The 11,858-nt window shown below is 40.4% G+C and overlaps 2 protein-coding genes across 2 annotated transcripts; both read right to left on the bottom strand.

The window, feature by feature from the left end:
* Positions 1–1,168: 1,168 nt before the first annotated feature.
* Positions 1,169–2,414, bottom strand: LOC115596811 (mas-related G-protein coupled receptor member A6-like). Its single transcript, XM_030442223.1, has 3 exons — positions 2,247–2,414; positions 1,832–2,016; positions 1,169–1,722 (listed from the first exon to the last, which is right to left on the bottom strand). Exons 1-3 carry the CDS (start codon positions 2,412–2,414, stop codon positions 1,215–1,217), a joined length of 861 nt encoding a protein of 286 aa, XP_030298083.1. The 3' UTR covers positions 1,169–1,214.
* Positions 2,415–6,460: 4,046 nt separating this feature from the next.
* Positions 6,461–9,017, bottom strand: LOC115596952 (ovarian cancer G-protein coupled receptor 1-like). The gene is made up of 4 exons (XM_030442450.1): positions 8,951–9,017; positions 8,548–8,730; positions 7,864–8,048; positions 6,461–7,102 (listed from the first exon to the last, which is right to left on the bottom strand). The coding sequence occupies exons 2-4, from the start codon at positions 8,710–8,712 to the stop codon at positions 6,550–6,552; spliced, it is 903 nt and encodes a 300-aa protein (XP_030298310.1). The 5' UTR covers positions 8,713–8,730; positions 8,951–9,017; the 3' UTR covers positions 6,461–6,549.
* Between the last annotated feature and the right edge of the window lie 2,841 nt (positions 9,018–11,858).

Genomic DNA, 11,858 nt, shown 5'->3' with positions numbered 1-11,858 from the left:
AATAATCTTACCTGATGCTTAAACTCTAATGTGCAGTCCGTACAGCATTAAAAACACACACACATGTTGAAACAGCTGATCTGTAGATTAACAGGTGTTTCAGTGATCTCCTGCAGCAGCCTCCTGCTTTTCTGCATCAGCTTCTTAAAGTGTGTAAGTGTATGTAAAACAAATAGAGTTACACTCCACAATCTAACTCAAATACAGAACTTTGAATAAAAAGCGTCAAATAGCGTGCCAAATAGATGAACATGACTGTAACTGTGAGCTAAAAGAAATCTAAAGAGACAGTCCGACATTTTGTGATGTGTGTGCTTGATGTTGCTGGATTTCAGTTCATAATCAGCTTTGGTTAGAAACATACAATTGACTTTGCTAATTTACATTAAGAACTATGTGTCTTATCAGTTGTGACTGTCCCTGTAACAATCTGTGATTCATAACCAAAATTATTATGCAAAAAATCTAATCGTTTCAGGGGTACATAAAGCCTCCCTGCTAAGAGTTTGACTTTTTGTCCAGAGGTTTGTCAACCAGCAGAGATTTAGTTTAAACTTTATTCATCAGGTTTTAATATAAAGAACAAGTCAAAGGTAAACACACATTTTTGTAAAGAGACAGATTTAATCAGATATCCAGAACATGCGCAGATTCATATAGAACATGGGCAGTGATACATGATTTAATCTTTTTGAAAGCACACAACAGCTGCTCCATCCTAAAAACTAGCATGTCTACCACAAAAACACCAAAAATACATCTTCAAGGTAAACAAATAGTGTGTAGTCTTGTTTCTTATTTATACAACAATATAATGAAAAATGAAAAGACATTAATTATCACAATGACCAATAAAGGAAAGTTTCTACAGACTTGTTCAGATGTTCTCACTGTGTTAACAAACTGTCAGAATAAAAAGATTCAGGAACAAGACGGTGAGGTGAGTTTAATGAGCTCAGCTAGTATTTACATTTGTTGGAGCATCACAGTTCACCAAAACATTTCCCAGCAGCCAGTTCTCCCACAGCAGAGCTACAGCATTGCTTCCTGTTATCTACAGTCAGGCGTCTTAATGGAAATCTCTTTAGTAGATGACAGGATTTGTCTCGTCTATCTTTTCTATTAGCTCATGTTTCTCCTTCGGATTTCTCTCCTTTCTCTCCCTCCCTCTTTCTCTGCCTACATGAAGCTGACTGTGTGAATGTTGTCATCATTCACACTGTTGGACTGGTGATATCATTGCTGTCCATTCTGCAGCAACACACAGAGGCCAGAAGCTTGTCTATGGTCCCTTTCCTCATGAAAACATACAAAAGTGAGTCGGCAAGGGGACTCAACTGTACAAACACATAAACCAGGTTGGAGAGGGTCTGGTCATGTATGTCACCATCTGCCATGAACCAAATGATGGCTGGCAGAAACAGCAGCGTGTAAATGAGCAGCACCAGGACAAAAATTCCCACAATTCTTTGTTTTTCATCAGAGGGGACACGACTGGCAGACAGAGCTCTGATGGTCCCACCCAGGAAGAAGATGAACAGTGGGAGAGGAAGGAGGAGGAAAGTCCCCATGATGATTTCTGTGATATAACCATCCTGCAGCACCCAAAGTGTGAGGGCACACAGGACAGAAGAAAGGACCCAGATCATAACACAGAGAACCACAGAGAACTTGATGGTGTGTCTGAAGCGGTACCACAGTGGACAGGCGATGACCAGATACCTGTAAAACAAGATGAACATACTGTGTTCAAGAGGCTTCACATTTATATAGAAATATAATTGTAAGACACAGAAGATGCTGCACACATACTGGTGAGACAGATAGTTACCTTTCCAGGGCGATGCACACCATGAAGCCAATGCTGGCCATCAGACAAATTAAGTGGATTAAAGATAACATGGGTAACATCATGTCTTCACTTCCTGTCACCAGAGGGATCAGGCAGCAGAGCTGAATGAGGTCTGAAATGAGAATGTTGATGACGTAGATCGGAACAACATGATCCTTTCTCACCTGCAGGGAAACATTGGTAAACATCAACAAGCAGTTAAACATGTTGAGAACGCCACCTCATCCAAAAAATGTCATCTTACTCTGCACGGCAACTGTAGTCACACATTTATGCATTTTTAAAGTTTGTGTGACCCGGACATTGAACATAATCATTTTTTCAGTAATACCTTTGAGAAACTTTTTAGACAGTGGCAGTTAATAAAAAAATCTCAGTTATACTGCATACATACCATAGTATAAAGAGAATAGATGGCTAATAATGTCAGGAAGAGTCCAATGGAAGTGATTACACATGTCACCACGTATTTGACTTCAATGGAATACTCAGAGTAGCTGTTGGTGGTGTTGTAATCATAGCTGTAGTCCTGTGAGGCGTTGTTAATGTTGAAATCTGCCATTCTTCAGAGTGAAACCTGCTGTTTGACAGATCAGGTTGTAGAAAGGAGCACAAGGTTTAATATCTACCTGACACTGTTCAGTTCTATGTTTGAGAAAACACAAATGTATTTTAGCTATTTACTCAAAATGAAATCAAAAAGTTTGTATTTTAAGTTTTAAACATTCATATAAATATACCTGTAGATTAACTTTCATCATCTCTATAATTAAGAAAACAGTAGTGACACAAGGTTTACCTTTGAATGCTGAAGGACTTTGTAGGAAAGACTTTCCTCCACCAGCGTCTGATGTTTTTGTCCTCTGCATTCAAACAGTCAACAGACATTAAACAGGTTATATAAGGCAGCACGTTTCTGCAGGAAAGTGAAATAAAAACATTCAGAACAAATATGTGTTGCTACCCCCACACTGTGCTGGCCAGAGATTTGAAATGATTATTCTGTTCTGGTTTCATGAGGAAAATGATGTTACATTTAGATGATTCAGATACTGTATAATTGTTTACTACTTGGGCATCCTGACATGGCTTTCTGCCTTCACATCAGCTAAAAGTGTAGAGGAGCATCTCAAAATATTGGCTTAGAAAAAAAGGAATATAGCATTTTTTCTTAATTTAGAAATACTTGAAAACCAAGGTGAAAAGGTTTTTGTAGGAAAACGAATACAGCCTGAGAGCGAGGCTGCATGTTCTCTGATTTAATGCTGCTGATGCCAGTGTTTTCTACAGAAGAGTCATATATGTCACCCGCGGCGAGGTGGCCAATAATGGTGGACAGGAACAGCAGTGTGTCACTAAGCAGCACCTGAACCTTAAGTTTCCCAGAATTCTTCAGAGCCAAAGTAACACAAATGTACCTGGAAGGCAGTTACATAAAAAAAACACTGATTCCTATAATCAGAATCTGATATCATTCACTTTTACCTAAGTAATATTTTAACACAGAATCTCTCCTGTAGTTTGACTTTTGGATACTTTAACAACACTGGTTTCACTAGCAAGGACCACACCTTCAACAAGACACGTTTAAACGATTTATCATGAAAGAAAGAGAAAACGAAAATGTTGAAGATCTTGGTTCTTCGAGCTCTTCGAGTGCGTTGTGGGGAAGCTCTGTAGAGAATCCGCTGCCGCACTCGGGCAGCGACGGATCCCCTCATGGTCCTACGAAGGAGAGAAAGGAAAGAAGAAACAGGGAGAGAGAAATTGGGTGGGGGGGGAGGGGCGCAGAATACGAGAGCGAAGACGAGGAGAGGGACAGGAGGTTATTTATAGGAATATCGGAAGTTGGCGCTGTTGAGGTGTGGTCCTGCTCCTGAAACTTCGCCATATAAGCTTCAATAAATGTGTAAACGTAGACTCCATGGAGGAAGAGAGTGACATTTCTTGGTTGCTCATTTTTTTATTTTTTTTTATCGCTGTAATGTGAGTAATGTTGGCAGAGGAAAGGTCTGAGTAAAACTAGAGAGAACAACCTAAAGGGCAGATTCATCCGGTTACAGTGACATCTGCTGGTCAAGATAGGTATTTCATAAGAATAAATCATTAATCATTGGAATGTGAGTGATGTTGTTGCAGGAAAGGTCTGAGTAAAACTTTAATGGCAGTTATAGTGACATCTGCTGGTCAAGCTGGGCATTTCATAAGAACACAGATTTCTGTTTTACCAACACATACTGTAAAAGAGAAAAGCAAAGGAGGATCATCAAATGTTTTCTAAATACCAACACAAATGTGGAGTCAAATGTAGGTCGTCTGTGATTTGCAGTGTAACATGTAACAGTCTGGCATGACGGTTGTCATTCTGTAATTTATTGGAACATTTATGGAGAGAGATATAATGATGCTCACACACGGCCCACCACAATTGACAGTCTCCATGAAGGAATATTAACAGAGCTGACATATGAAATGTATTATATCATTTATGATTCACATGCGAGTTTGCGGTTTATTGAGGCTGATACAGCTGCACAGTGGATGGATCACATGCAGTGAATCAAAGCTGCTGCTCCTTCTCCTCCTTCTCCAAGTGAGCAGGTCACTGAGTATTAAAGTCAGTTAGAAATTTGAGTGATATTTAAATTCTCCACTACATTAATTGTTATAGATCTTAGTTGTATTTCAATCTTTTTTTTGTTTTTCCTTTTTTTTTAATTTGAAAATCATATTTATTGCCCCAATACATTTTTTCTTTTTGTATATGTGAGTCTAAAAAGTGTCCTGTCCTGCATTCAAATATCCAGCATGTCTGAAATGTGTGTTTCCAAGACAAGACCTTCAGCTGCAGAGCTGCTTTCATTATTTCTTTGCAGGCTTGAATTATAAGGAGAGGAGAAACAACATTTTTGCTTCTTTTGCTGGAGCCAAACGTAACTTTGACTTTTCCCTGCAGTGTTTTTGTATTATCATCCATCTCCAAGATGTGTCAGATATATATGCACGCTGAGCTTCCATATCTTTCTGCGCTTCTTGAATGAAAACCAAACGCCTATAGCACTTGTTAATGTCGAGTGCAGAGACGGTCAGAGTGGAAAATCTCATTCAGGTGGTTTCATATTGTCTCGACTGATAGCAGCACTTTCTGTACAAAAGGGTTCCTGCAGATTTTTCTGCTCATCACTCATGCTGCCCTCTCTGTTTTAAAGGGATAGTTCGGGTTTTTTGAAGTGGGGTCATATAAAGTACATATCTATAGTCTATCTGTTTCCTACCGTAATCACCGATCAGCGCAGCCTCAGTTAAGTAGAGAGCCGCTCCAGCACAGAGGCTCAGCTTTGTACTGCAGTGAACGGGGTCCAGGCAAAAAGCAAAACTAACCACCTAAAACAAGGCAAAATCTATATCAGTTCAAGTGTACGCTGTATAGGGAAAATTCACATCGCTTTACATCGCCGTCAGACTGGCATCTCTTTTGGCACTACATTTTCTCTACCGTGGAACCCCGTATTAGAGCTCAGATTGGGCCCAAAAAATCAAGCCCGACCCGAGTCTGTGCACGTTGTGTCCGAGCCTGGCCCGGCCCGGCCCGGCCTGACACACTGTAATTATGAGCACAAGCCCGATTTAAACCAGACAGTTTTTTAATATGTGGGCTGTTATAACTGACGTTCTCAAGTACAATTCTGAGTTGTTTGAACTGCAGAAATCTGTTTAGAATCATCTTAACTAGTGCATCGTAGGAAGCATGTATTTCTATAAAAAAGTGGGAGGTTAAGTAGCTTTTTCATGGATGGCCAAATGAGCCTGTGTTTGAAGGTGGGACGTCAGGGATATAATTGGCTGTTTTTGACTACTTTTGATTATACCATTATATTTCACCCTAAAAACTATTTACCTTGATTCATAACCAACATTATCATGCAAAAACTAGGATCATTTTAAGAGTACATGAAGCCTCCCTGCTAAGAGTTTGACCTTCTGTCCAGAGGTTTGTCAACCAGCAGAGATTTAGTTGAAACTTCATTCATCAGGTTTTAATTTAGCGAGCTAGTAAAAAGTAAACACACATTTTTGTACGGAGACAGATTTTTAATTAGATATCCAAAACATGCTCAGTTTCATATGGAACATGGGCAGTGATACATGATGTCATCTGTTTGAAAGCACACAACAGCTGCTCCATCCTAAAAACTAGCATGTCTACCACAAAAACACCAAAAATACAACTTCAAGGTAAACAAACAGTGTGTAGTCTTGTGTCTCTTACATTCAACAATATAATAAAAAATTAGTTATCACAATGACCAATAAAGGGAGATGTTCTCAAGACTTGTTCAGATGTTCTCCATGTGTTAACAGTCAGAGTAAAAAGATTCAGGAACAAGACGGTGTGGTGAGTTTAATGAGCTCAGCTAATAGAATGATCATATCTGATTTACTTGGGTGATTATAGGATAGTAATGATAGACATCAACTTACAACTCAAAAAGTTATTTACATTTGTTGGAGTCATCACAGTGAACCAGAACAAGTTCACCAAAACATTTCCCAGCAGCCAGTTCTCCCACAGCAGAGTTACAGCAACACATCCTAACAGTTAGGTGTCTTATTGGAAATCACATCAGTAGATGACAGGATCGAACTCGCTTCTTTCTCTGCTTACATGAAGCTGACTGTGTGAATGTTTTCATCATTCATGCTGTTGAACTGCTGATATCATTGCTGTCCATTCTGCTGCTGTCATTGCTGTCCATTCTGCTGCTGTCATTGCTGTCCATTCTGCAGCAACACAGAGAGACCAGAAGCTTGTCTATGGTCGCTTTCCTCATGAAAACATACAGAAATAAGTCTGCAAGGGGACTCAACAGCATAAACACATAAACCAGGTTGGTGAAGTGGTGGTGACGGTGCTTATCTGCCATGAGCCAAATGATGGATGGCAGAAACAGCAGTGTGTAAATAAGCAACACCAGGACCAAAATTCCAACAATTCTTCGTTTTTCATCAGAGGCGACACAACTGGCAGACAGAGCTCTGATGGTCCCACCCAGGAAGAAGATGAACAGTGGAAGAGGAAGGAGGAAGAAAGTCCCTATGATGATGTCTTTGATATAATCATCCTGCGGCGCCCGATGTGTGGGGACATACAGGACAGAAGAAAGGACCCAGACTATAACACAGAGAACCACAGAGAACTTGATGGTGTGTCTGGAGCGGTACCACAGTGGACGGGTGATGGCCAGATACCTGTAAAACAAGATGAACATACTGTGTTCAAGAGGCTTCACATTTATATCACAATTTAATTGTAAAGGCCCCCACACACCGCCCAGACGTCCAACTGCCTTATCCGACCACTCTGTTGCCTCTCGTCTGACCCGTTTGGCACAAAAGTTGCATTGAACACACCGCTTTGACGTGCTGCCTGCTTCACAGTAGTGTGTACATTCTGCGCTTGCATGAGATGCAATAAACGGGTGGCTCTAGTGTTGGACTAGAGGTTTATGCACGCAACTCTCTTTACTTTCGATCAAACAAAACTTAACTATTTCAGACACAAACAGCTGCATACTAAATATGCAGCGAGGCATTACCAAACGAACACAGATTTATTCATCCTGAACAGACATAATAACAGCTAGTCTCGTGCCAGTACTCCAAAGCATGAAAACAAGAAATGATGGAACGGAGTGCGTCGAAAACCAATGCGCACACAGTATTCCGCCCCTCCCACACACCGCGCTGATTCGCTAGCACACCGCCAATCAGAGAATCCAATGGCTGAGATGTCCGACAGCCCACCTCCTCAGACTTTGCATGCTCAGTCGGATCCGACAACGTCCGCGCGGCTCTGAAAGCTTCCGACGCAGCTAAACACACCAAACATATTTGTTCCCAACCTCGTCCGAGTCTCTCCAAACGCTTCGGACGTCCAATGGTTGGGCCAGTGTGTGGGGGCCTTAAGACACAGAAGAAGCTACACACATACTGGTGAGACAGATAGTTACCTTTCTAGGGCGATGCACACCATGAAGCAAACACTGACTATCAGACAAACTGAGTGGATTAAATCTGAAATGATAATCATCATCCCTTCACGTCCTGTCACCAGAAGGATCAGGCAGCAGAGCTGAATGAGGTCTGAAATGAGAAGGTTGATGACGTAGATCGGAACAACATGATCCTTTCTCACCTGCAGGGAAACATTGTTAAAAGTAAGCAAACAGTTTTAAACATGTTGAGAACTCCACCTCTTCCAAAATATGTCATCTTACTTTTTAAGCGGAAGAAAATGGATGGACGGATGGACTTTGCCCGGCAACTGTAGTCACATGTTTATGCATTTTTAAAGTTTGTCTGACCTGGACATTCTTGCTCTTTCGCTCATGATACTATTGCATCTAAGAAGCGTGCCAAGAAATGATGCTGGAGTGATAACTACAGTGTGTACTTGGCTGACTTGACCTCAGAGTTACTTTTCTTATCCACACCATCTCCAGCTCCACCTGAACCTGCCCCCACTTGCTCTCCCAACACTTCATCTGCTTTTCGTTTCCCATGAATATGTTCCCTCCTAATGTACTACAAATTATGGTTTACATTAGAACATAATCATTTTTTCAGTAATACCTTTGAGAATCTTTTTGACAGTGGCAGTTAATAAACAAATCTCAGTTATAATGCATACATACCATAGTATAAAGAGAATAGATGGCTAATAGGGTCAGGAAGAGTCCAATAGAAATGATTACATATGTCACCACATATATGACTTCGATGGAATACTCAGAGTAGCTGTCGGTGGTGTTGTTATCATAGCTGTAGTTCTGTGAGGTGTTGGTGTTGAAATCTGCCATTCTTCAGAGAGAAACCTGCTGTTTGACAGATCAGGTTGTAGAAAGGGAGCACAAGGTTTAATATCTACCTGACACTGTTCAGTTCTATGTTTGAGAAAACACAAATGTATTTTACCTATTTACTCAAAACGAAATCAAAAAGTTTGTATTTTCGGTTTAAAACATTCATATAAATATTCCTGTAGATTAACTTTCATCATTTCTATAATTAAGAAAACAGCAGTGACACAAGGTTTACCTTTGAATGCTGAAGGACTTTGTAGGAAAGACTTCCCTCCACCAGCGTCTGATGTTTTTGTCCTCTGCATTCAACGATCTACAGACAATAAACAGATTATATCAGGCAGCAGTTTCCTGCAGGAAAGTGAAAGAAAAACATTCAGAACAAATATGTGCCCCAACCCCAGCGCTGTGCTGGCCAGAGATTTGAAATGATTATTCTGTTCTAGTTTCATGAGGAAAATTATGTTTTCTTTAGTTTTTTTTTTGGCCTTTAATGGCTTTATTGACAGTACAGCTGAAGATATGACAGGGAACAGGGAGAGAGAGAGGGGGAGTGACACGCAGCAAAGGGACCCGGGATCCGCTGCAGAGCCTCAGCACATGGGACGCCAATCTACCAACTGAGCTAAACGGCACCCAAAATTATGTCACATTTAAATGACTCAGATGCTGTATATATGGTTTACTACTTGGGCATCCTGACATGGCTGTCTGCCTTCACATCAGCTAAAAGTGTGGAGGAGCATCTCAAAATATTGGCTTAAAAAAAAAGGAATATAGCATTTTTTCTTAATTTAAAATACTTGAAAAGCAAGTTGAAAAGGTTTTTGTAGGAAAACGAATACAGCCTGAGAGCGAGGCTGCATGTTCTCTGATTTAATGCTGCTGATGCCAGTGTTTTCTATAGAAGAGTCATGTATGTCACCCGCTGCCAGGTGCCCAATAATGGTGGACAGGAACAGCCACGTGTCACTAAGCAGCACCAGAACCAAGTTTCCCAGAATTCATCAGAGCCAAAGTAACACAAATGTATCAGGAAGGCAGATGCATAAAAAAACACTGATTCCTATAATCAGAATCTGATATCATTCACTTTTACCAAAGTCATATTTTAACACAATATCTCTCTTCTAGTTTGACTTTTGGATACTTTAACAACACTGGTTAAATGTGTAAGCGTAGACTCCATGGAGGAAGAGAGTGACATTTCTCAGTGGCTCATTTTGTTTTTTTTTATCGCTGTAATGTGAGTAATGTTGGCACAGGAAGGGTCTGACTAAAACTAGAGAGAACAACCTAAAGAGAAGATTCATGGAGTTATGGTGACATCTGCTGGTCAAAATAGGTATTTCATACGAATAAAGTTTTGTGTTACCTACAGCTCCTGTAAAAAAGAAACGCAGAGGAGGATCATCAAATGTATTCTACAAATACCAGCACAAATGTCGAGTCAAATGTAGGTCGTCTGTGATTTGCAGTGTAACATTTAACAGTCTGGCATGAAAGTTGTCAGTCTGTAATTTATTGGAACATTTATGGAGAGAGATATAATGATGCTCACACACAGCCAACCACAAGTGACAGTCTCCATGAAGGAATATTAACAGAGCTGACATATGAAATGTATTATATCATTTATATTTCACATGCGAGTTTGCGGTTTATTGAGGGTGATACAGCTGCACCAAAGCTGCTGCTCCTTCTCCTCCTTCCCCAAGTGAGCAGGTCACTGAGTATTAAAAGTCAATTAGATATTTAAACTTTCCACTACATTTATGTTACATGTCTTAGTTGTATTTCAATCTTTTTTTTCCCTCAACATGGCAAGTTTTTCCTCACTCCAATCGAGGATGTAAGGACAGAGGATGTCGCTCACTGTACGGATGGTAAATCCCACTGATGTGATTATGATTTTTTCATATTTGAAAATCATATTAATTGCCCCAATCAGCAGCTGAAATGTTAATTAAACCAATCAAATCAGGGTTTATAAGCCAGTTATCCAAATTTTAACTATACAGAGCTCAAAACTTAACATCAAATTCTACAGTATATGAAGAAAAGCCACGCGAGTGATTTACAATTTAGCTTAGATTCTAGAGAGAGAATGTAGAAACACGTCCAAAACTAACAACTGTGCACATATCTTAACCTGATCAATGTTGATGAAGCTTTATGCAAATATCAGAAAAACGATTTCTATGTTGATCTCAATCGTGTGATGTAGCCTGTGGTTTTATATAGGTTTTGTTCCACATTCTGATCGTTACATTCATTTCTTTTTGTATGTGAGTCTAAAAAGTGTCCTTCCTTCAAATATCCAGCATGTCTGAAATGTGTGTTATGGACGACGGTAAACTCCCACAGGCCTCTAAACACACATAAATATTTTCCAAGGACAAGACCTTCAGCTGCAGAGCCGCTTTCATTATTTCTTTGCAGGCTCGAATTATAAGAAGAGGAAAAACAACATTTGTGCTTCTTTTGCTGGAGCCAAACGTAACTTTGACTTTTCCCTGCAGTGTTTTTGTATTATCATCCATCTCCAAGATGTGTCAGATATATATGCACGCTGAGCTTCCATATCTTTCTGCGCTTCTTGAATGAAAACCAAACGCCTATAGCACTTGTTAATGTCGAGTGCAGAGACGGTCAGAGTGGAAAATCTCATTCAGGTGGTTTCATATTGTCTCGACTGATAGCAGCACTTTCCGTACAAAAGGGTTCCTGCAGATTTTTCTGCTTTATCACTCCTGCTGCCCTCTCTGTCTGTTTTAAAGTCTTCGAGTCAATACCACAGCAGACAGTATGAGGCCGTGCAGTGTTGATATATGCTGTGTGTGACTGTGGGAGTTGTAGTCCTGTCAGACAAGAGTTTAAAGCCCCGATTACCTTGTAGATAAAAACTAATCCACGGAGCGAGAGATGGCCGGAGACGGAGGGAGCTGTGATAATCCTCTGACCCCTGCTGTCTGCCAAAGGAAACCCCATCACACACACACACACACACACACACACACACACGCGCTCTGGTAACACGGTGATTATCACTGGTTGTAATTGCTGCGTGAGCATTATAATTACTTGATTGATCCTGCGGTGGGGAATTCCCTCAGAGCTGGAACAAAGCAATCGACACAGCC

The sequence above is a fragment of the Sparus aurata genome, chromosome 15 (assembly GCF_900880675.1).
Source record: "Sparus aurata chromosome 15, fSpaAur1.1, whole genome shotgun sequence".
NCBI classification, from domain to species: Eukaryota; Metazoa; Chordata; class Actinopteri; order Spariformes; family Sparidae; genus Sparus; species Sparus aurata.
Note: the sequence above shows the minus strand (reverse complement) of the source record. Positions and strands in the feature narration are given on the sequence as shown.

Coding starts and splice junctions, on each gene's coding strand:
- LOC115596811 (XM_030442223.1), bottom strand. CDS start 2,414: ATGGCAGATTTCAACATTAACAACGCCTCACAGGACTACAGCTATGAT. Junction 2,017..2,246: donor TCTATTCTCTTTATACTATG/GTATGTATGCAG, acceptor GTTTCCCTGCAG/GTGAGAAAGGATCATGTTGT. Junction 1,723..1,831: donor GTGTGCATCGCCCTGGAAAG/GTAACTATCTGT, acceptor CTTGTTTTACAG/GTATCTGGTCATCGCCTGTC.
- LOC115596952 (XM_030442450.1), bottom strand. CDS start 8,712: ATGGCAGATTTCAACACCAACACCTCACAGAACTACAGCTATGATAAC. Junction 8,049..8,547: donor TCTATTCTCTTTATACTATG/GTATGTATGCAT, acceptor GTTTCCCTGCAG/GTGAGAAAGGATCATGTTGT. Junction 7,103..7,863: donor GTGTGCATCGCCCTAGAAAG/GTAACTATCTGT, acceptor CTTGTTTTACAG/GTATCTGGCCATCACCCGTC.